This window comes from Bubalus bubalis, chromosome 16, assembly GCF_019923935.1.
Source record: "Bubalus bubalis isolate 160015118507 breed Murrah chromosome 16, NDDB_SH_1, whole genome shotgun sequence".
In the NCBI taxonomy this organism is placed as follows: domain Eukaryota; kingdom Metazoa; phylum Chordata; class Mammalia; order Artiodactyla; family Bovidae; genus Bubalus; species Bubalus bubalis.
Genome location: NC_059172.1, coordinates 56,584,554 through 56,611,937, shown reverse-complemented (window position 1 = coordinate 56,611,937; position 27,384 = coordinate 56,584,554). Strand labels below are relative to the sequence as shown.

At 51.2% G+C, this 27,384-nt stretch overlaps 1 protein-coding gene across 1 annotated transcript; it reads right to left on the bottom strand.

Moving 5' to 3' along the window:
* Positions 1 to 6,219: 6,219 nt before the first annotated feature.
* Positions 6,220 to 27,047, bottom strand: SCN4B (sodium voltage-gated channel beta subunit 4). Its single transcript, XM_006044711.4, has 5 exons — positions 26,642 to 27,047; positions 18,044 to 18,216; positions 16,387 to 16,615; positions 14,569 to 14,698; positions 6,220 to 9,828 (listed from the first exon to the last, which is right to left on the bottom strand). The coding sequence occupies exons 1-5, from the start codon at positions 26,700 to 26,702 to the stop codon at positions 9,735 to 9,737; spliced, it is 687 nt and encodes a 228-aa protein (XP_006044773.1). The 5' UTR covers positions 26,703 to 27,047; the 3' UTR covers positions 6,220 to 9,734.
* Positions 27,048 to 27,384: the final 337 nt, after the last annotated feature.

Below are 27,384 nucleotides of genomic sequence, written 5' to 3'. Positions count from 1 at the left end.
CAAAGCGGATGGGGCCCACCTTGCAAAGTCCTGGAGATGAGAACTTCCCAGAGAGAAAGTTCCAGAGAGCTGCAAAGGGCCCCCTCAGGTCTTTGGCTTCTGAACAACCCATGTGTGTGAGGAAGCCACCTAAGGCTGAGGAAGAACCACCAGAAAGGACTGGTAAGAACAACCCCTGGAGCTCACACAGGCTGGGGAGGAGGATCATCAGCACCAACCAGAATGGAAAATGTCATGATTCCTGGGAGACGAGGAAGAGAGTTCAAAGGGTATTGCCTCAGTAGTTAGTGAGATGCTGCATTTGCTCAATCACATCCAACTCTTTGTTAGCCTTTGGACTATAGCCGGCCGGGCTCCTCTGTCCATGGGGCTTCCCAGGCAAGAATACTGGCGTGGGTTGCCATTTCCTTCTCCAGGCGATCTTCTTGATCCTGGGATCAAACCTGTGTCTCCTGGGTCTCCACCATTGGCAGGCAGATTCTTTACCACTGAGCCACCAGGAAGCCCAGTGGGTGAGATCGACCCTAGATGAAAGGCTGCCTTGTGTCAGCTCCAGCAAGCATTCCCCCTAACCCTTTCTGCTGGTCTCTTCCTTAGCCTCACAGAGTTTCCTCACACACCCAACTAGCAATACTCAGCTGAAGACTCAGGAAGACCCAGGAATTCTCAACTCCTGTCATCAACTCAGGACAACACTGGGCTTAGCCTGGGTCCCCCTCCCTGCACCGTGGTCTGGAAATTCTCTCCAAGCAGTAAGCTGGGCCAGTGGAAGTTTTGTTTTTTTTCACTCTCAGAAACTGTCCCCTACTCCCCTTTTTCTTGTGATTTATGATGAAAACCACCATGTTATATATTTCCCCCAGTTTTTCAGTTGTTTGAAGTACAAGGGTAAATGGTCTCTAAGACTCCATCTTGGCTGGGGAGTGGAGATGACATCATCTAATTTTGTCTTAAAAGGATCACTCTGGAGACCAGACTAAGGATGGGCAAGGGCAACAGTAGAAAGACCAGTGGACAACTGCAGGAATCCAGGGGACAGCCAGCGGTCCCCTGGCCCATGACTTCAGGGATGGTGGTGTGAAGTCACTGAGTTCAGCGTGTACTTTGAAGGCAGAGCCAATAAGATTTGCTGATTCATGTGTGAGATTCATGTGTGAGAGATCATAAGGAGTCATGGTCGACTCTACTATTTGGGGCCTGAATGACTGGGTGAATGGGAAAGACTGGGACCAGCAAGATTGGAATGAAACAAGATCAGGAATTTGGTTTTGAAGAGTTGACATAACCCTGTCTGCCAGGAAGTCATTTCTCAACACATACCCCTCCCTCCCAGGTCTGCCCCACTCTACTGACGGTCTCTCCTAACCTGGAACATGAGGGTGTGCTCAGCTCTGGGCACACCCGGCTTGCCTTCCAGTCCACTGGAGATGCCGTGATGGAGCCCTGCTTCGGGCAGCCCTTTCCAAATATAGAAACGCTACCTGGCTTAGAAACTACTGACATTTATGGCCAGCACTTTGTAGTTTTTAAAGTGAAAGTGAAAGTGAAGTCGCTCAGTCCTGTCCGACTCTTTGCCACCCTGTGGACTGTAGCCCACTAGGCTCCTCCACCCATGGGATTCTCCGGGCAAGAATACTGGAGTGGGTTGCCATTTCCTTCTCCAGGGGATCTTGTCAACCCAGGAATCGAACCCAGGTCTCCCACATTGCAGGCAGATGCTTTAACCTCTGAGCCACCAGTTTTTAAAGTATTTCACAACTATTGTCTCCCTTAATCCTCTCAAGAGCAACAGTGGTAGGTGTAATCATCTCTATTTGCAGGTTATGGAACCGAAACTAAGATTGAGAGAGGCGAGGTGGTGCCCAAGGCCATTACTGGTCAATCACAGAGTGAAAACTTGAACCTGAACTCTGGATTCTAAATCCAGGATTGTTCTTTTCCACACTTAGACTCAGGCGGTGGAAGGGGACCCTTCATCTTACCTGTTAGCACCTCGGAGGCTTTATCTGAGCCTTGACCCATGAGCACATCCCCTTCCCACCATTAGTGTGTTCCTGTTGCAGCGCGTGCACGTGCAAGTGGAATGCCAGGAAAGAGCCGGCCAGATGCCTGGGGCCCTGAGTTGAGAGGGGTGCTGAGCTGTCTCCAGCTTCAGTCTAAAGTCTGCTCCGCAAATGACCTGGTGTCTTAGTAGGAACCAAGACCATGAGGCAAAGTCTCTCAGTCTCTTGCCCCACACCCCCTGCAAATATTAGCAGCCTTAATTTCCACTTGTACTCCTTTCCCTGGCGGCTTAGAAAGTAAAGTGTCCACCTGCAATGCGGGAGACCCGGGTTCAATCCCTGAGTCAGGAAGATCCCCTGGAGAAGGCGATGGCACCCGACTCCAGTATTCTTGCCTGGAAAATCCCATGGACGGAGGAGCCTAGGAGGCTGCAGTCCATGGGGTTGCAAAGAGTCGGACATGACTGAGCAACTTCACTTTCTTTCCTTTCCTTTTCCCTGTTGCAGTAGTAGAGGGTTGATTCCCCTCTTGTCTAAAGCCAATTAGACAAGATAAAACCCTCCCAGCCTCGGGGCCCATCCCCTCAGGTCTGAAGGACTCTTGCCTGCCTATCAGCCAAGACAGCCTTCCCCTCTCCACTACCTCTTCCCCACCTGCGTTTAACCCTGATTTTATTTCATTTCTCCCATCTTAAGAAGAAAACCATCCATTCTCCTTCCTACCTGGGCCAATGCCTTTTCTTTCCTTCAAGTTCCCTGAATTCGTAATCTTGTGTGCCAGTGAGTTCCTCCCTTCCGCTGACTCACCCACACCCTGGAATCAGGCTCCTTAAGCCTCTCCCACCTGGCCCTCCCTTCTTCTGTGCTGGGCTCACGGGGGTCACCAATGTCCTTTGTAAGGATTGACCCTTAATTTAGCGATGGCCACTCAGTTCTTAGCACTCCTTGCCACCTTGACCTCAAAGACACCATTTGACCTTGCCCTCGGGCCCACCCTCATGACACTCATTATGGCCTCCCCTTCCTCCAAACAGCCCTTGAATGTCAGAGCCCAGGATTCTCTAGATGAGCCCACCTTCGCCATGGTTTGAACATACTACTTGAACTACTCCTAAGTTCTAGACTCTTCTTTACAACTACCTGCTATTATCCTGGAGGCACATTGAACATTTTCATAAACGCATTTATATTCTCCCCACACCCAGAGTTTCCCTCTGCTCCCTTTCAGGGCAAAATTATTTCTAAATACCTTATCATCTGCAGGGGGATCTTAGAAGCCATCCTTGGCACCATCTTCTCCTACCCGCCCCCCACCCCCAAATCAAGCTCTGTATATTCTATCCCCTTGATTATCTCAACCCTTGCTCTCCATTATCTGTTGCCTGGGCAACCACATCAGCCCTGCCATACTCACTGTCTCCTGTCTTGTCTTCCCCAATTCAGCCCTCTCTCTCCCCTGTGTCTCCCAAGTCTTCCAATGGTTCCCCATTGCCTACAAAATACAGGTTGAACCTTCTGGCATGGCCTACAAGCCCTGCAGGATTGGGGCCCCACCTATGCTGCCTGCAGACCTCCCTCCCCATCTCCAGCACACCACTGGGGCTTCAGCCACAGTTAAATCTCCTACAGTTGCCTGAACCCCTGTCCTCTCATGGGCTGTTTTGTGTTCCCCAAAACACACTTCGCTTTCTCCTGGGCACCCAGCTTCCCTGTGGGGAGCACATGAACAGAGTGATGTGGTTCTTTTCCAAGCCTAGCCTGTAAAAATCCCCACACACCATCTTCATTCTCTCCTTCCCTGTCCATCAGCTGCATGGGAAAGGCTCCAAGGACCCAGAGGAGGACAAAGCCACAACGTAAGATGCCACACCTCTGAGCAAGATGTGGAAAGAGCCTAGACAGAAGAGCCACAAGTGAGAAGCAAACTTGCATCTTGTTAGAAGTTTTCTATTTGAATCACAAGAGACTATAAGCTCCCTGAGAGTATGCTTTGTATTTAGCCCATTTTAGTAACACTAGCTTCTAACAGAGCTTCTGGTTCAAAATAGTCCATCTAGTCTGTGTGCCTGCCAGCAGCTCAAATTAAGAACCCTTAAATTTATGTGTGTGGTGGGGAGGGGCTTCCCTGATGTCTCAGTGGTAAAGAATCCACCTGCCAACACAGGAGATGTGGGTTCAATCCCTGGGTTGGAAAGATCCCCTGGCGAAAGAAATGGCAACCACTCCAGTATTCTTGCCTGGGAAATCCCATGGACGGAGGAGCCTGGAGGGCTACAGTCCATCGGGTCGCAAAAGAGTCAGACACAACTTAATGACTAAACAACAACAGTTTATGTGTATTTTTGTCCTGGTGAGTCAGTATGGCCTTCACAGGGTGATCCTGTGTCAGGTTTACCCAGGACAGTCCCAGTTCCTAATTTGGTTTTGACACATTCGTTTATCTATCAATTATGACAGTTGAGTACGGAAAGGAAATAGAATGAAACAGCAATGATGGAAACCTACCTAGGCCTTGGGACTGATCCTTACATGGGGAACTACAAGTTCAATGCACAGCACTCCAAGAGTGTTATAAACTCAGATATGGACCAGGAAACCTCAATATCTCACAGGTCTCTAGCTGATGAGAAGGTGCCAGGAGGTCCCAGGCAACAAGCAGGCGCTGAAGACGGGTAAGCACATGGATCCTGGTGATGAGTCCATTCAGGGTGGGAGCACAGAGGAGTTACTATTGCTGAGGGTGAAGAGAACGCAGATGTCAAGTACATCTGCTGATACTGAGGACCTCATAGACCTCTGCCTTGCTGGGGTCCTTGATCGAGGAAGCAGAGTCTTTTAATAAGATCTCTTGAGGACTTAGTGTTTGAAACTCTTTGAGATGCAGTCTTAGGTGAACCCATTTAAGAGAGGGATATGGGGGGAAAATGTGGAATGATAGAATCCACAAATATAAGCACACACACACATTCCCAATTCCTTCCCAGCCTGCCTTATGCCCAGCAGCTGGAAAGGAGGCTGGAGTGCTTAGTTAAACTATGTTCAAATAACTTTGGTGGCTCAGAGGTTAAAGTGTCTGCCTGCAATGCGAGAGACCTGGGTTCAATCCCTGGGTTGGGAAGATCCCCTGGAGAAGGAAATAGCAACCCACTCCAGTATTCTTGCCTGGAGAATCCCACGGACGGAGGAGTCTGGTAGGCTACAGTCCACGGGGTCACAAAGAGTCGGACACAACTGAGCAACTTCACCTTCACTTTCTTTCAAATAATTAAGATGGACAATATGAAATGCACATGGGTAGTCATTCCTGGGATGTAAGCCTAAACTTCCTCCCTCCCCCATCCCCACCCACGCCCATCCTCCCATCCCTCCAGACAGCATGACCCACCAAGCGTGGCTCGTTGTGCCTATATAGACCAGTCAGTAGGTCGTTTTGTGCTTTCTCTCTTTTTTAATCTTTTTAGATTTTTTTTAATGTGGACTATTTTTTAAATTTTATTTATTTTTCGCTGTGCTTCATCTTTGTTGCTTCACGGGCTTTTCTCTGGCTGTGGCGAGCAGGGGCTACTCTCTAGTCGTGGTACGCAGGCTTTTTGCTGCAATGGCCTCTCTTGTTGTAGAGCACAGGTTCTAGGGCACGTGCGCTTCAGGAGTTTCAGCACATGGGCTCAGTAGTTGTGCTCCTGGGCTCTAGAGCCCAGGCTCAGCAGTTGTGCTGCACGGGCTTAGTTGCTTCACGGCATGTGGGATCTTCCCAGATCAGGGATTGAACCCATGTCGCCTGCGTTGGCAGGGGCATTCTTCACCACTGAGCTACCAGGGAAGCCCTGTGCTTTTCCTCTTTAAGGTTGGCATTGTCATTTGAAACAGATTTCACCTGGATACACATGTTAACCTGGGGTGGAGAGACCTGGGTAAGGGAATGTGATGACATTGACTGGTACCAGAATCATTGCCAAGGTCATCAGTACAGGGAAGGCCCTGGTAACGATTCCAGTATCAGATGGCCATCTTTGCACCTTCTTCGGGGAAGGAGAAGTACTATCAGCACTAATACAACCTGAATGCCTATGAATACAGCAGACATTCTTAGACTTTTTACATCTGGTATCTCACCAAGGCAGGGGACGTTTCAGACACAAGAAGACTGAGGCTCAGCTGGCAAGTAATAAAACTGGACCCCAACTTCCAATTAGCCAAGGATAGAAACCCCAAACTGTTTCTATTAAACATAATTTTTATTTCATCCAAGGCAAAACTAAATAAAATTCTACAAAGCAAAACATGTTGTCAAGTCAAGACAGTCAGTCAGCTCACATTCATTCTGTGCTTGAACACAAGTAAGTGCTTGGTGTGTGCACATCTGCGCCTCCCAGAGGCACCCGCAGATCTGAGGCCCACCCCCACAAGGCCCGTTTGTGCTGCATTGTTTTGATTTATAGTTTTACAGGAAATTGACTATGAGTATTGTTGTTATCCAAGCCAGAGGGATAAACCATGCATAAGATAGTTGAAAGCACTGCGTATCAGGTGGGAGGTGGGAGGGTAGGGACTCCCTGGGACACAGTAGTCAAGCAAGCTGTAGGATTTCCCCCAGAGAAGTCCCGTCTCCTAGCACCCCCCCCCCCACTCTGACGGCAACTGTGACAGTGAGATGGCACCATGGTGTGTCATGGGGCCCAGGAGCACAGCTGGTCTCTCCCTCTGTCTCTATTCTTTCTCAGACTCCAGGTGCCCCAACAGGAAAGATGGTTCTGAAATGTATAGAAGCTCCCCCATCTCAGGCACACTCAGCCTTTATACACACATCCGCATGCCCATGCACGGCCCACCCACCCCACAGCCACGCATTTCCACATGCTCTGTCCACACAGGCACACCCTCAGCTGTCCCCATCTCAGGAGCCCGCTCTTACACCCCACCCTTTGCATCCAGCTGTGGGCAGCCAGCCAGATGTGAAAGTCTGAGCTCCACCAGCTGTCCTCCCAGACCTCTCCAGGCTCGTTCTGGTTGCCTTCTGCACAATTCCTACACCAGGAGAATCCCAAGGCCTGGAATACTCAGGTCCTACTTGGGGGTCAAGGAAGGGGAAGTGGGAAAGACTTTGTTTGTGGTCTCCTGACTTTAGTGTCAGTGAAACTGCATGTGTCCTGGGCTCCCAAGTTCAATATTGTGAATGCTCTCTAGCCCACACACCCTGAAAACACCCTCACCAGCCCCTGAAGATCACTCTCAGAGACCTGCATGCGCTGAGGGTCTGCTTGGGAAGATGGCTTTGCCCACACATCTTCCACTGCAAATTCATGCCAGAGCTTCTCCATGGGTATAATCCCAGCCTTGGGGCAGGACAGTCTTTGTTGTGGGGACTGAGTTGAACATCCTTAGCCCTCACGCTCATTAAACGGCAGTAGCCATGAGTCCTCAGGCCTTGGAGCAACCAAAAGTGTCCCCCTCTACAGTTTCAATCACCTCTATGGAAAACTACCAAACAAAAGCCATGGACAAGAAGCTTTAAGCATCAGAGCCAAGGTTTCTAACATTACAAAAGCTAAAATAATTCTAAGGGCAGGGGGTGGGTGGGAAGAGAGAGACAGAAAAGAGAGTGAGAATGTGTGTATATGTGTGTGTGAGTGTGTGCACTATAGGGATAGGACACAGAGGACAGGATAGACTTGGAACACTCCCTCCAACTTTGATACCTGAACTCCTAAATCCCTTTCCAAGCCAAAAAGACATTTTTAAACCAAAACTTTCCAAGTCTTACAGTCCTGTGAAGTAGGTAAGTATTATTACCCCATTTTACAGATAGGAAAAGTTGAGCCCAGAGAAGTTACATGATCTGCCTATGAGTCAGCAGCAGACCCAGGAATACAGAGGATGATGCTCTCCCTCCCCCATACTCTGTATGCCTTGGTTTCCTCTCAGGGAAGTCAGAGGAGCCCAATCCTGTCCAAATGCTGAAGCTGGGAAAGGAAAAGAAAACGGTTCTGAATGAAGGAAACCTAAGAAGTTTCCCGAATAACTGGTGGCTCTGGTCTGTCTGCTCCTAAAGACAGGAAAGCCTGAACCTGAGCCCAGGATGGGAGAAGGAAGACACAAGGGACAGAGGCAGATCTGAGTGGGCCCTTGCTGGGATGTTCACTGCTGATTTTTGGCAGGGAGAGCCCTTAGGCAGTCCCCATACACTTTGAAAAAGGGGCTACTCCCCTCTCATTCCTCCCAGGGCCCCAAAGGACAGAGTGTCAGAAATTTAATGAGAGATTGAGGTGGGTGGGAGCAGATGGTGGATTCCTCCATGATCACAGGCCCGTCCATCCCCCACTTCATCAACCCACAGGGACAACACCATGACATGGCAGGGCCCCAGGGAGCACTTGGCAGATGCCTCCAGGACTCAGCTGCTGGCCCAGGGGGCGTTAGCTCCCCGGTCCCTTGCCTGACCCTGAGTGTGAGCGGCTGGGGACCCCTCACCAGGGCCCCACCAGAGTTGGCTGTTCCACGTGGGCTGAAGGAAGGGGTCGAGGACGTTATGAGCCAGGACTCAGGAGCTAAGGCACAGTCTAGCCCCACACACAAGGGGTGTGCAAACCAGTGCGTGGAAAAGCAGAGGAAAACTGTGGGCACTCTCTACCTGCCCCTCTCCCACCCCAGGCTGAGGATGGAGGGGACAGCTGAGCAGGAAGCAGCCAGAAAACCCAAGAACCCTCTCATTCAAAGCAAGAGGGTCCCTGAGGCGAAGGCAAGCCTTGACCCGGGAATGGAGGTGAGCAACCCTGGGCGGGGAGAAGCGAGAGGAACACAGGAGCGAGCAGCTCCTCAAGCGAGATGGCGCCACCTGCTGCTTCGGAGGAAGAGCAGCAGGGCGGAGCCGGTTGGGAGTTCCCACGAGCGGCCACGGTCCTGCCAGGCCAAGGAGAAGGGGCAGCCGGCGTTGGTGGGCGTTCTGCGGCCCTGACGCCCCGAACAGAAATTCTAGGAAAGAAATAAGTGGCGCCCAGTGCTCTGGGACAGCCTGAGGGACCCATTCATGAGCCCTTCGGAACCCAGAGATTAGAAAAGCAGACTAGGTGGGCTAGGACCCCTAACACAAAGTGGCAGCCCTAGCTGGGAGTCTTCAGGGACTCCGAGCAGCGGGGAGAAGGAGAGAACCAAGGCAGGCAGGCACCCAGGGGTCGGCGTGGGGGGAGGGAAGTTCCTCACTGGAGGGACATGGGGAACCAGGTATCCATCGAAGCCTGTCCCTGCAGGATCCTTCCAGCAGCCCCCAACCCCCAGAGCCTGTAGAGAGTCCTCCGGCCACTCCCGCCATAAAAGGGTTAGTCTTCCATACTCAGGGTCCAACTACTGGGGCAGCCCTCGGCGACCCCCCAAGTCTCTCACAAAGAGACATCAGGAGGAAAACCAAGGTGCTCCTCATCTAGGGTGGGGGGCACTGAAGACCATCTACCCCGGTGTCGGGGAACAGGCCATTCACACCGCCCCAGCCCCTCCTTTCCTTTCCCGAACCTTCCGCGGGTTCCTTTCCCTGGCCAGCCATTGTCCCTGGGGAGCCCTGGTGGGAGGTAGGGGGTGGGGCAGGCGGGACAGGACCCCAGTTTCTCCCCGCCCGGGGAAGACTACAGTTTGAGCCAAGCAGCAGATGTCTCAGGCACATGGGGTCACGGACACGGCTCAAGCATCGGTTTCATCATAGGAAAGTGAGGCTCCCAGCAGCTGCTTGGCCCCACGCAGGGCTCACACTTTTGTTGGTGCTTTCTCTTCCGCCTTGGAGCCGGGCAACCCATTCTCGGTATTATCGTTCCCTGAGGAACTCACGAGGCACTCCTTCCTGAGAGGGAGAAAGGAGAGAAGGGGAGGCAGTGGTGAGAGGGAGAGCCAAGTGGTGGGTAAAACTGTGTGGGAGGGGAGCCGTGGCCCCCTGTGCCAGCCCCGAGCCTCTCCCTGGCCTTCTGTAGTGCCACGGTAGCCAGAGGCCAGATCGCCCACCCTCTCTGCCTCCATTTCCTTGTCTAAAAAATGGCTGCAATGGCCCCTTCTTCATGGGATTACTGGGAGGAGCCAGGGAGCACTAGGAACAGTGCCTGAGCCACAGGAAGTACTCAGTAAGGCCAGCATCACCAGGTCATCTCAACGTGGCAGAGGGCAAGGGTACCAGTCACTCCTCCCAGGGGTCAGTAATGAGGGGAGCCCAAACCAGGGTAGATGTCAGGCTGTGCCAAGCCAGGGGAAGGGTCCAGGCCAGCAGACAGGATGCCCAGGGCAAATAGCTCCTCACCCAGGCCCCGCAGGCCCTTCCTCCTGAAGTTTGCTGGGACTAGATGTAGCAAAATGAGACGGAAGGGCAGGCAGGTGTGGGCAGAGGCGGGGGATGGGGCAGGAGGAAGGAGAGGTGGGCAGGTGGGAATACCCCCCAGAACAGGCACCACCCCGGCCACCCTGTGCTGGGCATGTTCAAGTCTTAAGTACAAGACCCCCCAACAGCAGTGGCCAGGCCGCACAGGGTGCTCCAGAGAAGACCTGACTGCTGCATTACTCCTACATTTTGGCCCATGAAAACTTCCGAGTCTTTTTCATGGCTTCTGTCACTAAACTACATCTTAGCCTCACCCTGGGCTTGTGTAGCTGAGTTTGAGGCCTTCAGGAGAGATTTAACATTTCATCTTCATCAATTTCATCTTGCAGGATTTAGTCTATACCTCCAGCCTATCCTCCTAAATCCGGAAAAGGGAACTCTCCTCCACTGTTGGTGGGCGTGTAAATTGGTGCAGCCACTATGCAAAACAGTTTGGAGGTTTAGTTTTTTTAAACTAAAAATAGAGTTGCCATATGATCCAACAATCCCACTCTTGGGCATATATCCAGAGAAAACTCTAATTCAAAAAGATACATGCACCCCAAAGGTCATAGCAGCACTGTTTACAATAGCCAAGACATGGAAACAATCTGAATGTCCATCCATAGACGAATGAATACAGAAGATGTGGTACATGTATACAGTGAAATATTACTCAGCCATAAAAATAATGAAATAATGCCATTTGCAGCAACATGGATGGACATAGAGATGATCACACTAAGTGAAGTAGATCAGACAGAGAGAAAACACCATATATCACTTATATGTGGAATCTAAAGTATGACTGAAATGAACTTCTTTACAAAGCATAAACAGAAAATCACAGAGACAGAAAAAAATTTATAATTACCAAAGGGGGAGGGATAAATTTGGATAAATTAGGGATTAACAGATACAAACTACTATTACATAAAATAGATAAACCACAATGCCTTACTGTATAGCACAGGGAACTATATTCAATATCTGATAATAAACCACAATGGAAAAGAATCTGAAAAAGAACAAATATGTAGGTATGTACAACTGAACCACTTTGCTGTGATTCCAGCAAACCAACACAACACTAAATCAGCTATACTTTAATTTAAAAAAAAAAAAGATCCTCCCAGATCCCAATTTTGTTATCCATCCGATACAGTTGCTAGGTTTCTGGAAATTTGATAAGTGTATCATTCCTGTTGTTGTTGTTGTTTAGTCACTAAGTTGTGTCCAACTCTTTTCAACCCCATGGACTGTAGCCCACAAGGTTGCTCTGTCCATGGGATTTCCTAGACAAGACTACTGGAGTGGGTTGCCATCTCCTTTTCCAGGGGATCTTCCCAACCCGGGGATCGAACCTGTGTCTAGTGCATTGGCAGGTGGGTTCTTTACCCCTGAGCCACCAGAGCCCATGTCATTCTTAGTGTAGTTTAAATCAGTAATAACAATGAACAAACAGAGCCTGTGACATACCACTAAAGACCTCTATTCAGATGGGTCTATCATCTATCTACCTACCTACCTATCTCTAAACCTAAGGAATAGTCAGTCTAGCCAATTCCTATCCACCTAACCATCCATATTTCTTTCCAAAGACCCTGCTAGCTACCAGGCACTGTGTCAGGCTACAAAGGTGTCCAACTGACAAGGTGCCTGCTCTCCAAAAACCCGCAGTCTTCCAGGGACTATGCTATTAAACAAGTACCTGCAGCACAATGCAGTAAATGGCAGGATGGGGGTGGGGCATGCCAGGGAGGGACTCAGCCTAGGAGGGCTCCTTCTAGGGTCAGGGAGGGTCCTTTGGAAGCGTCATTTAAGCGGAGACCAAGAAAGATGAGCAGGAAAAGAGGGAGGGGACATTCGAGGCAGAGGGAACACCCTCACATGTGAAAGCCCAGAACTGATCATAAGATGCTGCCCCGCACCTCCCTTCTTCTCAGGAAGCCACCACATCTTTATTGTCACGCAGGCCTACCTCGCTGCTCAGAGGACCCTCTCAGCCTTCCTCCTGGCCTGTCTCCCACCTCTAGCCTCTGCCTTCCCAGTCCCTGTGCCCACAACGCCAGACCCTTTCTTCCAGGTCCTCTGATGGAGCCAGGCCCTGCAAGCCCTCCCCAGCTCCCCTGTGGTCAGAGAAAAGCCAATCTCAGCCTCAAGGGTCCTCAAGGGTCTGTCCCCACCCCCTTTGTGGGTTTCCCCCCCTCCTCCTGACCCCACCCCCACTCCCTCAACAACAGCAACCACAAACGCCTGTTCTCCACAACATGGTCGCTTCCCAGGCTGGCTGTCTTTGCTCTCAGCGGTTCCCCCTACAGAACAACCTTCTCTTCACCCTCCCTGGGACTTAACTCATATCCATCTTGCAAGGCTGACCACAAATGTCTCTTTGGCCAGAAATCCTTCACTATTATTCCACCCTCTCCTGAACCCCCTCAACATTCTCTCTGAGTGTGTGCATGCATGCTCAGTCACTTCAGTCATGTCCAGCTCTGTGCGACCCTGTGGACTGCAGCCCGCCAGCCTCCTCTGTCCATGGGATTCTCCAGGCAAGAATCCTGGAGTGGGTTAGGCCAGCCCTATTTCCTCTACCTCCTGTTACACTGATTTCTGCACATGTCTTCTTTACTTAGGGGCAGAATCTCATTCCTTGTAGAATTTCCTGCAGTGCCTGGCACAGTACTTTGCACATAGCATCTCAAAAAGAGCCACCGAATGAAAGAATGACTTACTGAACTCTAGATCCCACCCCCCTGTGAATCAGGAGGGCGCAGCGGCAATAGTTAAAGTTTCAAAGAAAACAAGTCAGAATTCAAATCCCAGCTCTATCGCTTATTAGCTGTGTGACCCTGGGCAAGTCACTTAACCACTCTGAGCCTCACTTTGCTCAACTTCAAAATAAAATCATACATGTTTTATTTTTTTAAATGCCTGATGGAGTATCTAACACACGGTAGAGGCATGTGATGAACGACAGGAAGTATTATTACATGCAGCATCCTTCTGATCAACTGTGCACGAGCACGAAAATGTTAGCCTGCCCTGGTTCCAGTGAACTCATGGTGGCTGCCAAGGATGACTGCTTTTTTCCCAAGTGCTTTTAAACCGTATGGTGAATAATGTGTTCTCCAAATCTTCTCACCAGCAATAGTAAGACTGATTATTAAAAACACAATTTGGTCTGGATCCATGCTCCAGGCCCCTCTCAAGATCTCTGAAATCCTCCCAGCCTCTAGCCATGATGCAGCTAGATAGCCCAAGAGTTCATCATCGCAACCAGTCCTCCCAGCTCTCCCTCCCCTCTGCCAATCCCTAAAATTCTCTCCCTGCCTTCAGCTGCCTTCCTTTCTGACCAGTGGCATTTTTGCCTTCCTTTCTGACCAGTGCCCTTTTCAGCCTAATTTCTTTTCAACAAAGCAGCATGAAGCCAACCCCAACAGATCTTCTTCTATCTTCTGCTTCTCCCTTGCTTCTCCTACTTACTTTCACCCTCTCTGCTTCAATGGAAGGCCTACCTCATCTCATCTTTCTTGCCAAGAACACAACTTTCAAATGCCTTTGGTCTGCTCTGGGTTTTGCAGCATTCAATCGTGGAACCTGCCAGCTCTGGCAATTCTGGTTGTGGGCTGCACCCTTTGTACCTCCTGATCTTTCTTCTCGTTCCTCTTACAAATATCTGTCTTTATACCTGAATTTATCCTAGGGCTTCCCAGGTAGTCATATCAGCCTTTTTAGACTGTTTTTCTCTCCTTCATTTGAATTTTCAAAATTTCACAATAAAAGACTCCCATCACCCTAGAAGGATCTTCCCATTTTAGGGTTTCTGTATGCAGAATCTCATATTTCCCCTGATATAAAAAAAAAAAAAGGCATTTTAAAGCCTTTGGTAAGACTTTAGATTGAGGTGGTACAAATAACAGGATGGGCAGGAAGACAGGGGAATGAGGAAGAGCAGATGAGTTGTATGTATGTTCTCAGTGAAGTCAGTGTATTCAATAAACATCTTCTGAGCGGATGGGGAAAAAGGAGTGAGATGAAGAATCAGGCTGAAAGATGAGAGGAGCGGGGCAGGGATAAAAAAGAGAGTAGAAGAATTAGGAAAAGAGGAGGGATTAGGAGATAGATGGAAGGATGAAGGCAGATGGGGATATATGATGGTGGATGAGAGGATGCTGGAACACCCATGAGATGAGAATGGGTGGTAGGCCGGTGAGAAGGCAGGAATCAACTTACTTCTTCTCCTGAGTCTTCTTGATGATGAAGGCAATGAACTTCTTAACCAGCAGGATGAAGATGAGGAGCCCAATGACCCCGCCCACGACACCCAGGATGATGAGGGTCACGGTGTTGTCCACTTCTTCCACTTCATGGTCAGAGAAGGGAAAGAAGAGGGGTGGAGAAGGAGAGCAGGAGTCACCTGGAGCACCATGGCAGCCCAGCAGCTCCCCAGCCTCCAACCTGGGCCTCTGGGACACGCCCACCCCAGCAGGAAGCAGGAGAAGCTAGAATATGGCATCCGTCAGGCTAAGGCATAACAGGAAGTCGTCCCTCTCCCCCTGTGCTCCACACATACGCCCTCCCGCAGACACCCACACAACAAGTTCTGGAATAACTCAGACTTGGGGACCACAGCATCCAGGTTTGACTTGACCCTCAAGCATGAGACTTTCATTGCCTCCTTCTAGGTTTCCTTTTACCCATGCAGAAAAAAAATTGAGAATCTCCCTGCAATACCTCTTATGCGGCCAGAAGACACAGGAGCCAGGTAATCTGGATTTCAACAACAGGATTTCCACGGTCACTAATGAGCTGGTCACTGATAGTCACTAATAACCTACAGCTGGTCACTTAACCCTTCTAGCCTCAGTTCCCTCATCTGAAAACTGACCTCCTGACTTCCCAAACCTGTTCCACCCACAATCTCCTCCATCTCTGCTGAGAAAACACCATCCTTTGAGTTGCTCTGGCCAAAATCCTTGGAGTCATCCTTGACTCCTCTCTTTTTCTCAAACCCCTATATCCAACCCACCTGAGAATCCTAATGGCCCTAACTCCAAAAAATTACAGAATCATGAGCATCTTCTCTGCAGGAATCCCACATCATCCAGGAGAGCAGTGGATCCCCAGGAACGCAAGAAATGCAACACGATCAGGATGCTTAAGCAAATTCCTTTTTCTCTGCTTCCATGCCTCGCTAGCCTTCCAGGCTCCATGATGCCCACCCAGTCTTAACTCCTTCAGCCCTTTCTCTAAACACGTCCAGTGTCAGGGTCACGGGATACCCTTATCACGTGTTCCCTCGTTGTCTAATTGTCCCACCATTGTTGGATTGGAATCCCCTCAACCAGGACTTAAGCTCCAGAGGGGAGAGACCATTCTTATCAATCTCTACTGGAACTTCCCTGGTGGTCCAGTGGCTACGACTTTGAGCTCCCAATGAAGAGGGCCCTGGTTCAAGCCCTAGTCAGGGAACTAGATCCCACATGTGGCAACTAAGAGCCCACACGCCTCAACTAAGATCTGGCTTAGCCAAATAAATAGATAAATATATTTTTAATCTCCTTTACTTTGGCTTTGCATGCTTTGCCCCATTTCAGTTATGTGTTTACTTGTCTTCTGTCCTACCCTGACCTGTCAATTCTTTGAGAAAGGCCACTGTGTATCATTCATAGCACTTTTTGGTCCTACATGGCATTCAATCAGCTGTTGCTAACAGAATACACAAGAGCAGTAATAATCAACACATAAGGAGAACTTCACAACACACTTCCATGTAGCTTCTGGAACTCTCACAGCAACCCTAAGAGAAGGCAAATCTTCATATGAGGAAAACAAGGCTTAGAGGGCCTCAGTGTATATCTTAAGCTATTCAGTGGCAGAATAACTTTCACACTAAGTTATTCGAGTTTCCAGATGTAACTCCAGTTGCCCTTGAAAGCATAAAGTGAAAGAAAACACCAATGGTCCATTTCACCATTACACTGAGATGGGTACCCACCCCTAGCCCCGTCCTTCCAACGCCACTGCCCTTGTCCCAGACCCATTACATACATTTATCAACAACTTGGAGGAAGATGGTGGCCTGGTGCTGAAAATCATTCTCCTTGGGGTTCTTCACGTGGCAAGTGTATTTGCCCGTGTCACTGAACTCCAGGTTCTTCAGCGAAATGGAAATATTGTTCATTTTCTCCTTTGTGGAGCCCTCCAGAGTGATGCGGTCATCATCTTTCAATTTCACCTTGGGGTCCGATTTCTCATTCTTCACAGTCCCATCTATGAGCTGTGTGGGAAGATGGGAGCAAGGAGGGGGCCAAGAAAAAAATCAGAGTCCTTTCTACAGTCATGACATCACTCCAGCCCACTCCTTGGGCACCTCTCTGCCCAGGCCAGGAAGAGCCCTTCCCCTTGGTTTCCTGCACTTACCGATATGTCTGTCTGTCTAACCTGGATTTTACTTGCTTCCGGCTAAACCCAATTTCTGTTACTAAGGTCTCCCTAGAATGTAGCATGACTTTTACTGCTTTCTTCATAAAAGCCTTTTAATACCACATAAAAGCCTGTTAATACCACACTCGCTTCCCTCTGTCATTCCTTCCAGCCTTTGCTAACACCTCATCCCCTATCTGCCTGAATTCTGACCCTCCATCAAGATGTGGATCAATCCCACAGGGCAGTGCATCAGCACCCTCTGAGTTCAGTGTTTAATTACATCCAGAGTTGGTATCTTGTGACTTCCAGTCCCCTACTAGGTTGCAGAGTACTCAAAAAACACCTGCTGGGACCTCCTTGGTGGTCCGGTGGCTAAGACTCCACACTCCCAATGCAGGGTGGCCTGGGTTCAATCTCTGGTCAGGGAACTAGATCCCACATGCCACAACTAAAGATTCTGCTTGCCACAACTAAGATCTGGTGAGGTCAAATACATAAAGAAACATTTAAAAACACCTGCTGACTCTCCATCTCCACCCCCAGCCAAAGCCCTGAACCCTTCTCTTCTCCAGCATCCCCTTCCATCCTTCCAAGGCCATTTCCCCAGCCCTTCTCCTGTTTGGACTCTTCTCACTCCCCCTCTCCAAGTCTTCCAAATGTCTTGTCTCTTCTGCTTTTTAAATTAAATTATTAATGTTTACACAAGCTAACCAAGTTTCCGGTATTTCTTCAGACCAGACAGAGGACTCGAGACAGGAATTCCAACAGACCCCAAATTCTGGCAACAAAAATCTAAGCATCCTTCCCACATAGACAGGCTCTGGAAAGAATACCGGGAGAGAGACTTCCCTAGTGGTCCAGTGGTTAAGAATCTGCCTGCCAATGCAGAGGCCACAGGTTCAATCCCTGGTCTGGGAAGATCCCACATGCCATGGGGCAACTAAGCCCATGCACCACAACTACTGAACCCATGTGCCCCAGAGCCCCTGCTCCTCAACCAGAGGGGCTGCTGCAGTGAGAAGCCCGCGCACTGCAACTAGAAGGCAGCCTCCACCAGCTGCAACCGAAGAAACCGTCAAAGACCCAGTGCAGCCAAAAAGAGCGAAATACATGTATTTTTTAAATAAATAAAAGGTGAGGGTGACCAAAGATGCATCCCTGGAGACCATCACTGAGGGGTCAGTCCAGAAAGGACCATAGCCTGGGGTGGGAGGCAGGGGTGAGGGGATAAACCCCGGAGGAGGATCTGAGCTGCCCCATCCCTTCTCCGGCTACTTACGATCTTGTATGTATCACTGCTGTTGTAGGACCACCAGAAGTGTAGGTTCTCGAACCCAAAGCAGCTGGAGAAGGTGCAGGGTAGCAGGATCTCCGTGCCGTTGACAGCGTAGATGGTGGTGGCCTTTCCCACTGACACCTCCAGCGACAGGGACACCGGGAGCAGGAAGAGACCTGTGTGAGGGGCACCACCTCCCTGAGTAAAATCCCACCAGAACCTCCAGCCTGCAGCCCTGGAAGGGACCTCTCCGGTGGAGTGCAGTGGCATGGTCAGGCAGGGATGTCTCTATTGCCCTCCGTGTCAATATTAGAAGATGGTTCTCTTGAACCGACTCTGCCTGGACCACCTCCGTGATTCATTCTCCCTCTTGGCCTGAGCTGGATGGACTTCTGAGCCTGTTAGTAACCCTTGTGACACTCTAAGTGACCACCAGGGGTCACCCCAACCCAGGAAAACCAGGTCCCGGCCTCCGGGCCGCGAGTCCGCGCCCCTTAACCAGCGGATGTGGTCCCTGAGGCCCCCAAGTGCAGAACCTGCGCCTCCTGTTCGCGCTGGGAATCTCCCCAAGGGCTGTGCGCCACCCCCTCCTGATATTTTCGGGATTTGGCGGGGCGGGGGTGTTGGGAGGCTGAGCGGGTCGCCTGAGGTGGCTAAAAGGAAAACGGCAGACACCGGCTCCTCGGCCACTCATCACGGACCCTGGAGGCTCCCACCCGCCCCAAGGGGCCGAGAGGCAGGGGGATGCCTCCCGCTGGACCTTGCTCCACCACCGAAAGGGACCTCGAGAAGAAAAGAGAGACAAGGCGGACCTGGAGGGCATCCCGCAGGGTGGGGTGGAACGGGGATGTCTTGGCATCACTCAGCAGCCGTGAAATCAGAGGGAGTAAAGCAATAACCTCAGAGAAAGTGAGGGCGGGAGACACTTTATGGAGGCCGACTCAGGGCAACAGGATGCTTGCAAGCAGGTGGCTGGAGTGGGCGCTGCACCCGTGGTCCCCTCCGGACCCAGAGAAGCCCCCCGACTCCCTGCAGCCCCACTGCGGCCTCTCATCCTGGGAACATCCCCACCCCCACCCCCTTCTTTCCCACACCTTCCAGTCCAATGCCATCGCTGCCAGTTGAGCAGGTGGCAGTTGTGAATTTCCACTCATGGCCTCTGGGCCCTGCCTTGTGAGTTCGTGAGTTATTGTAAGAGAACCTGGCCCTCCTGTCCTACAGAGTCCTTGAGGAAACCCCACTGTACCTCAAGGTCATGAGGAGGAGGGGTTTCAGAATTAGACACTAGCTGTCCTTGCCCCTGAATGAACCAGGGTCACCCCGGGTGAGGACTCAGAGTCCTCAGGTTCCCAGTGATGCTGAGAATAATGACCTTTTCCTGAGCAGAGATGTTGGCTAAGGCTTCGTATGAGTAATCTCATAGCATCTTCACCTCTCACCTGGAAGGAGGGTCTCATTAATCACATTTTACAGGTGGGAAAGATAAGGCTCAGAAGAGCAAAGTGCCCTGTGCCTTGGCCAAAGTCCTACAACTTCCAGAGGTAGTTGAAATGTGAACTGGAGTGTGACTCCAGTTGGGCAGTTGAGAGCAGACACCTGGCTGTACCACCTCCTATGCCAAAGTTTCCCTGGCATCTCTTCCCAGACTGTAGCTTCTCTCAACTACTTGGACCACCAGCCTGGCGTTCCCACAGTGTCAGAGCCTAAAGGACCTGGATGGTTTCAGGTTAGAGACACTAAGTTGCCACTGCCTGATTTTAGAGATGGGACAACCAAGACCCCAAATGGGAGGAGACTTGGCTGAACTAACTGGGTTTAGTGGCTGAGCCACTTGAGAACCCCTTTCAGGCCAGTCAGCTCCCAGCTCTGCAGGCAATTCCCAGAACTGTTCTTGTTCCCAAGACAGATAGGGTCAGTCTTTGTTTTAAAGTTGCCAACCTTACTCCCATCCTCATTCTCAGAGAAGGACCTCTTTCATCAAACTTAATTTCCTCATTATATTGATACATCATAAATCAGCTTCCTCTTGGTTTGCACACACGAGATAAGGATGCCTAGTGCCACCTGGGCAATGCTTTTTAACTTAGAAGAAGGAGACCTCTCCATCAGTCCAGTGGTTAAGACTCTGCACTTCCCACTGCAGGGGGCTCAGTTTCAATCCCTGGTTGCGGAACTAAGATCTCGCCTGCCATAAATAAGTAAGAGGAGCTCCATGGAGAGCCGGAGGCCCAACTCTGCTCTTAGGACTCCCTCAGCTTCTTCATGTCCTCTTCACTTCTGAAGGCAAAGCAGACTGCTCTTAACACAAAGCTCAGAAATAACAACCCATAGTCCAGGATCCCCTGCCACTGTCAACAACTGCTGGTATATGCTCAGCACTTCCGGCTACATATAAGCCCCACAGCCACGCTCTGAGTGGTGTACCGTAATAGCTCCATATTGCAGACACTGCAACTGAACACACACAGGTTTGGTAACTTGCCTAAGGTCAACAGAGGGGCTTCCCACATGGTGCTAGTGGTAAAGAACCCATCTGCCAATGCAGATGTAAGACACATGGATTCAGGTTCGATCCCCAGGTCAGGAAGATCCCCTTGAGGAGGGCAAGGCACCCCACTCCAGTATTCTTGCCTGGAAAATCCCATGGACACAGGAGCCTGGCAGGCCACAGTCCATAGGGTGGCTCAGAGTCAGATACGACCAAAGCAACTTAGCGCATACACACAAAGGTCAACGAGAGACATTTCTAGCATCCCAAAGCAAGAAAGTGCTACCTTACATCCTAAAACAGCAGATTTTGCCCACCAGAGTTCCAGTTAGTGCTGAGGGGTCATTTCAATTAGCCTTCAATCTTTGATCAGCCCCTCCGTGCCAGGGATTGTTCTAGAGCCGTGGCTTTCACAAAGCGTCAGAATCACCTGGAGGTGATTACAGCTAGCTCTGCCAGCCCCACCCCAGCAGTTTCAGATCCAGCACCTAGAGTGGAGCCTGAAATTTTGCATTTCTAAGAGGTTCCCAGAAAATGCTGCAATCAGAGATGACACTTTGGGCCCCACTGTGCTAGAGGATTTCTACCTATTAACTTCAACTCTGATTAGAATGCCGAAAGATGGGTATCATTTTTCTCATTGTACAGATGATACAATTAAGGCTCAGAGAGGTTAAGTCACTTGCGCAGGGTCACATAATAAATGGTGGATCTGGAATTGAGCACTGACGGTAAAATAGGATAGGCATTTTACAGGCACTGTCTCATTTAATCCTCATGATAATCCCAATGAGGTAGTTATTATTTTTATCCCCAACATGCAAAATGAAGAAACAGCCTCAGAGAGATTAACTTGCTCAAGGCCACACAACTGGTGAGTGGAATAAGCAGACTACAGACCGAGCTCTGCTTTCCACCACTCTGTGACGGTGCCTCTCCAAGGGAACAACGCCGTCAGGGCCAGCCCTCCTTAAAGCTCCTGGTTTTCCTTTCATTTCTCCCCTCCCTCACCACCTTGCCCCAGAGATCTACAGACAGGAGCCAGACATGAGATTACACCCCCCTGCCTAAAAGATGGCCTTCAATTTGGTTGTCTTTTTTTTTTTTTTTTTTTTTGCCACACTGCATGGCATGTGGGATCTTAGTTCCTCACCTAGGGATTGAACCCATACCCCCTGCAGTAGAAGCAAGGAGTTTTGCTTGCTTCTGGACTGCCTGGGAAGTCCCAAGAAGACAACCTTCTGATGGGAGACCTCAGTTTTGCCTCTCACCACCCCCACCGCCTCCACAAACCAAAGAATGGAGTGCAGTGTGGTGAAGCTCTCAGCAGAAGGAGCTTCCTGATGCCTACAGTGCTCCCTCGGAGCCTGAGCACGTGTTCCGGGGAGCACCACAGCACCAGCCTCTAGTGTCCAGGATCCTAGGGGAGACAGGGGGATCCAAGTCAGGGGCCAAACCCCTTCCCCCCAACCTCAGCTGGAATAGACTATCCAAGCACCAGAGATACCCATCAGAAGCGAAATCTTTTTGATCACGTTAAATAGAAGCAAAAACAAACAAAAAAAAAACAGTCCAGGACAGAGGAGAAAAGTACTTCTCTAAGGTCTGACTCATGACGGTGTGCATTTCCGCCTGATTAGTGTGCGCCTGTGTGGATGACTTAACTCTAATGTACTCAGGACTCCCAGACTCCCAGAGTGAAGCATCACCATTCCCACCGTAGCCTAGAAGGGACAAAGGGAAGGCAGAGATGTTTCTACGCTGAAGTTCAGAGTCCTGCCTGAATTAAAGCATCAGAGATGGGGAGCAAGCCTGGCTTCTCCACCGCACACCCTCCCAGCACGCAGAAGTCTTATCGGCCGTGTCTGGGAGGCTCGTGCACAGGAAAACCCGGAGGCCTGCGTCCTGTGCCTTCTTCCCTGTGAGCCTGTGCTAGGGGGAGAGAAGTGGGCAGAGTCAGATCTAGACCCACTAGAGGACTCAGAGAGGTACTTCAGCAGGATTACCAAGCCAGGATGCATGTGTCAGGAGGCACATGGCAGACCCCACTTGGCTGGCTGACCTTGAGAAAGTCAGAGGTGCTATATCCTCAAACCAGGGATGCCTGTCTTTTCTACCTTCTAAGCTTGGTATAAAGCTAAAAAAAACATGAGCTTATAAAACATGAGAAGGGCTTCAGTGAATGCATCCCTCTGGCCTGGGCTCTCTGCGGGTAGAGGAACATAGTGTTTAAAAGGAGGCAGAGGGACAGGGCTGGCCTCCACTGTAGGTCTAGATGTAACCAAGACACTCAACTTAAGGACCAGTGTCAGCCAACAATATCTCCAAGTCATTCAAGCACTGTTTTATACTTTCACCCTGTATTACTTCCTGGAGGTAATTATTTCCATGTGGCTACTTCCTCGGATAAAGAAGGACTTTCTTTGTCCCAAACTAAACTCTTTAGAATTTCAAGTGATCTTGTGTGTATTTCAGATTGGGGGTCCCTTTCCTGCATCGTGGGATGGGTGGGAACAAATCCTCCGACCCGTGATCCTGTGGAATTCAATCCTAAGCCTTGTCTTTGCTCACTAACTGCCGAACCATTCTCAGAACAGCCATTTTCTTGGCTGTTTTCTGATCGGCCCCCTCCTATCCCACCCGATTATGTCTAAGGATTGACTCAAGCCTCCCATTTATAGTAAAAATATATTTGTACAGGAAAATCTTATTAAATACACCAAGGGGGATCTCATATCTACCATCAGACGTTCCAAGTCAAATGCCAAGGCAGAAATCTTCTGCCACCTTTTCCCATATCCAGGTACAGTGATACTCAACTTAGGCCGAGAGGAGGAAAGAGGGGCAGCGTGGAGCACACTCTAAGTTTAGCTCCCCGGGCTTGCCTGGCAAGGCAGGCGGAATCGCGGCTGACTTTAATAGGGAAGCTGATACACTGGCCCCAGGGGAATCAGGTTCAAAGTAAGAGCTGGGAGGGAGAAAGTGGGCCAAGGCCAGCAGGACAAGACCCCTCCTGGGGTGCAGGCCCTGGGGGCTGTGGGAGGCAGGGGCTGAGCCAGGCAAGGCCCCTGGGCCCAAAGACAGAGGAAAGATTTCAGCTCCCTCTCCCTAGGCAACCTGCCGGCTTCCTGCCCACCCCCAGGAGCTTTGCCAGGATAGAAACATGCCCCTGAGACAGCGCTGGATGTTCAACAAAACCAGCTTTGCAAACAATTCCAAGCAGTGTGCCCATCCCTCCTCTTGCAGGCCATGGAATGGATGTGGCTTCTGCAGAGATCCTTACACCCTCAACAGGGGGGCAAGGTGGGAGAATCTGTGCCTGGGGTCTACCTAGCATGCTGGTCCCACCCGCCACAGCAGCCATAATGACTTGGGACCCCACAAGCCTGCATGTCCAAAAAAAGAATGAATCCCCAAACCTGGGGTCTTTCTCCTCTTCCCTGCTTTCCCATCTTTTTTGCCATGAACCGCTTATTTACCCTTTCCTTTTCCTTCCTCTGAGTGGGACTAAACACCCTCTGCTTAATTGCCTTCTCATTAAACAAGTCCTAATAAATACATACCCAGGGAAAGAGGGTTGGGCAACAGAGCACCCTCACAAGTGATAATTACACAGAGATCGCAGCAATTAAGCAGATCAAGCAACAAGGAAGGAGTGGGTAGGACAGACACTTAGGAAGGGACTGACACCTTTTAGCCTCAATTGCAATACTGCCGTCTTGAAAACTGTGTCTCAATTTAAGAAAGGAGCGTCTGGTCAGATTATCAAAAATCAGTTTCGTCTCAGCCTAGGAAATTGAGTTTGATGTGGGGAGAGGAAGCTGGAGGGGTAGAGGACTCCTGGGAGCTTACTACTCTGTACCCAGTTTCCATAGTTGTGAGAACAGCTCTGGGCCCCTAAGCCTCTATCCTTCCACACTCAGGCTCCCAAGCTCACTGCTTCTTCAGTCCATCAGCAGGACCCCTGCTGACCTTCCCCTGCAGCAGACTGTGGTTAACTGAGAGGCAAGTTGGTGTGACAAAGCCCCAGAGACCTGGATTCAGGCCTACCTGGCCATCAACTGGCTACACATCAGTGAGCAAGTCACCTTCTCTGGACCGTGGTTTCTACATCCTGAGGGGAGCTCTGTGCTACGGTTTCCAAAGCTCCTGCCAGCTCTGATGCTCTACTTGGCTGTCCAGTCATCTCTGCATCTCCCCTCCTGGACCAAGACCAAGGATGGTGTCTTCGTGCCAAGCTCAAAGCAATGCCACTGTGAGGTCTTATCAGTGGCTGCCTGGGCAACGTCCAGGGAGGGACTCAGGTTGTATTCCCTTGGCAGACAAAGGGGCAAGGGGCAGAGCAGCTGGGGCCAGTTCTAGGGTCTGCTGGTCTCCTCCTATGAATCACTCTGCTCTCTCCTGGGCTCCCAGAGGGTAGCTCAGGGAATCTTCCAAACCTGTTCCAATGGGCCTCTGTCCCTCCCTAGTCTATCAGCTCAAACAGTGCTTAGAGGATGTGGGGGTTTCCACCTGGAGAAAAGTACCAAGAATCTGTGCCTTGGTGTGTACACACACACACACACTCACACACGGTGTATGGTGGGGTTCCCCACAGAAGACAAGTTCTATGAATACTCTGGCACTCACATTCCACCAGCCAACCAGGCAATAGGAGAAAGGGAAGCCAGATGTGTTGATAAGCAGGCTAGTTTAATGGTGGTGTGAGTTTGAATTCCCCAGTGACCCCTTCCCCTTGCCATGGCCACAGTGATCAGAGATGAGGGGGAGCAGAGGGCCACTGTGCCCAGCCCATGAAGAGAAGCCTCGGGCCTCGCAGAGACCCACCTCTTAGGGTCACCGTGGAATCAGCACACCTGTGCCTAAGCTACAAGAGAGAACACCAGCTGTAGGAATGTAACAAAAGCAGCGGCTCCTGAGTGAAGGACATACTTTATCCCTGCTCCACCCCCAGGTGCTAACATGACAGGTCAGCACACGGTTTACATCAGCAGAAGCAGCAGTGGCCACCCTTAAAGACTTCTGTCTTCCTGTTTTCAGCCCAAATGCTTACATTGTGTGCCCAACCCGATGAGGGGAGCTGCCAAAAGCCAAATCTGACAAATATAAACAGGAAGAGGTGCAGGTGCCAGAGATGGAATCGGCTTACACTGAAATCCAGCTTTGACTTCGGAGAGGCTACATTCTGGACTACTAAATGTCATTCCCTAATCTCGAGGAGTTTGACGCTCAAAAGTATCATATGCATAAAATAGACACTAATCATCCGTTCCTTCTGTGGTCTCCGGATGTGCCTCCTTAGTCTTCATACTCATCCCAAAAATGAAGAGCCAAGAGCAGGTTAAACAGGTCCCACCGCCCAACCCCATGGAATCTTTACCTAAGAAGAGAGACAGGATCCTTCCTAAAAGGGGGAAATTCTTGGCAGTCCAGTGGTTAAGATTTGGTGCCTTCACTGCCGAGTGCATGGGTTCAATCCCTAGTCGAAGAACTAAGATTCCCACAAGTCTCGAGCCATAAAAACAAAAATAAAATTTAAAGGAGGGCTTGAACGATCCTCCAAGTCCCTCCAACCCCATCCAGTCTGCAGAGAAGGCAATGGGCACTAGAGGAAGTAGACAGCAGAGGAGCCAAACGGAAAAGGGGTTAGGAGGAAGGGGCGCTCCCCCGCCTTGAACTGGTGCACGCCAGGTGCCGGGGCAACACGCATTCAAGTTGCAAGGGGCTCCGGGCTGGGGTAGAAACCAGCGTCCCAACAACCACACGTGCAACCCACCGGGCATCTCCTACATCCGATCCCAGACGCGTTCCCCCAGCCGGCTTAAACCTCTGCGGCCCCAAGCTCCAGCTCCAGAAGCTGAACGCACTAGAGACAGCAAAGAACTAATCGCCGGGCTGGCGGATGGGATGGGGCGGGGTACGGCGCAAGGTCCCCCGGCAGCTCAGCAGTCCAAACGGCGTCCTGGAAGAAGCGGGAGCCGCTCATTGGGGGCCGCGCTCCAAAGCCCACCCTATCCAAGGTGCTGTTCTTCTAAGTGTCCCCTGCTCTGGGGGGAGGGGTGGGGGAAGGGTTGGGGCAAGAGGTAGAAGAAACCAAGCCGGGGCTGCCTTACCCAAAAGCCCAATGCCCAGCCATCTCGCCCGGGCTGCGCCTTGGTCCCGAGCCCCGGGCATCGTTCTGTTCTCTCCGGAGCGCCCCCGGGGCGCGGGGACGGGATACAGGGCACACCCGCGCTCGCAGCCCGCGGTCTGCAGTGGGGCCGGAGGCTGCCGGGGAGCTCTGCGCCGCTGGCCAGGGCTCGGGAAAGTTAGCGCGGAGAGCGCGAGGAGGGGGAGGCAGGGAGGGAGAGGAGGAGCCGGCTGCGGGAGCGGCCGCCGGGGGCGCGGGAGGAGAAGGAGGAGCCCGCGGAGGAGGAACGCGAGCAGGGCCAGGAGGCCCGCCGAGCTAGCACCTAGGCGAGCGACGCTGCGCCTCTGCTCTGGAAGCGCTCCAGCCGCAGGAGGGGCGGTGGCCGCCGCGGAGCCCGGGGCGCCCCCGCCTCCAGGTCCCGGAGCCCCAGGAGCCGGCCGCACCCCCAGCACCGCCCCCGCCCCCCCCCCACACACACCCCTGCTTCCTCTCCAGCTCGGGCTGGGTGGCTGCGGCTTGGCACTGCAGGGCCGCCCGCAGCCGCCCGCATCATCCCGTGCGCTGAGCTGCCAATTAGGAGGATAGTTTGGGGAGGAATCGAGGTGGAGCGTTTCGGGTGTTGGAAGGCTGCGATGTCTGCTTTGGGGAACAGGAGTTTGGGCAACGGCTCCCTCTCCAGGGGCCGCGTAAGGACCGCTCGGTCGCCCGCAGCCGGCACTGCCGCAG

Coding starts and splice junctions, on each gene's coding strand:
- SCN4B (XM_006044711.4), bottom strand. CDS start 26,702: ATGCCCGGGGCTCGGGACCAAGGCGCAGCCCGGGCGAGATGGCTGGGC. Junction 18,217..26,641: donor GCTGGGCATTGGGCTTTTGG/GTAAGGCAGCCC, acceptor CCCCTCACACAG/GTCTCTTCCTGCTCCCGGTG. Junction 14,699..16,386: donor CCTCCAAGTTGTTGATAAAT/GTATGTAATGGG, acceptor CTGACCATGAAG/TGGAAGAAGTGGACAACACC.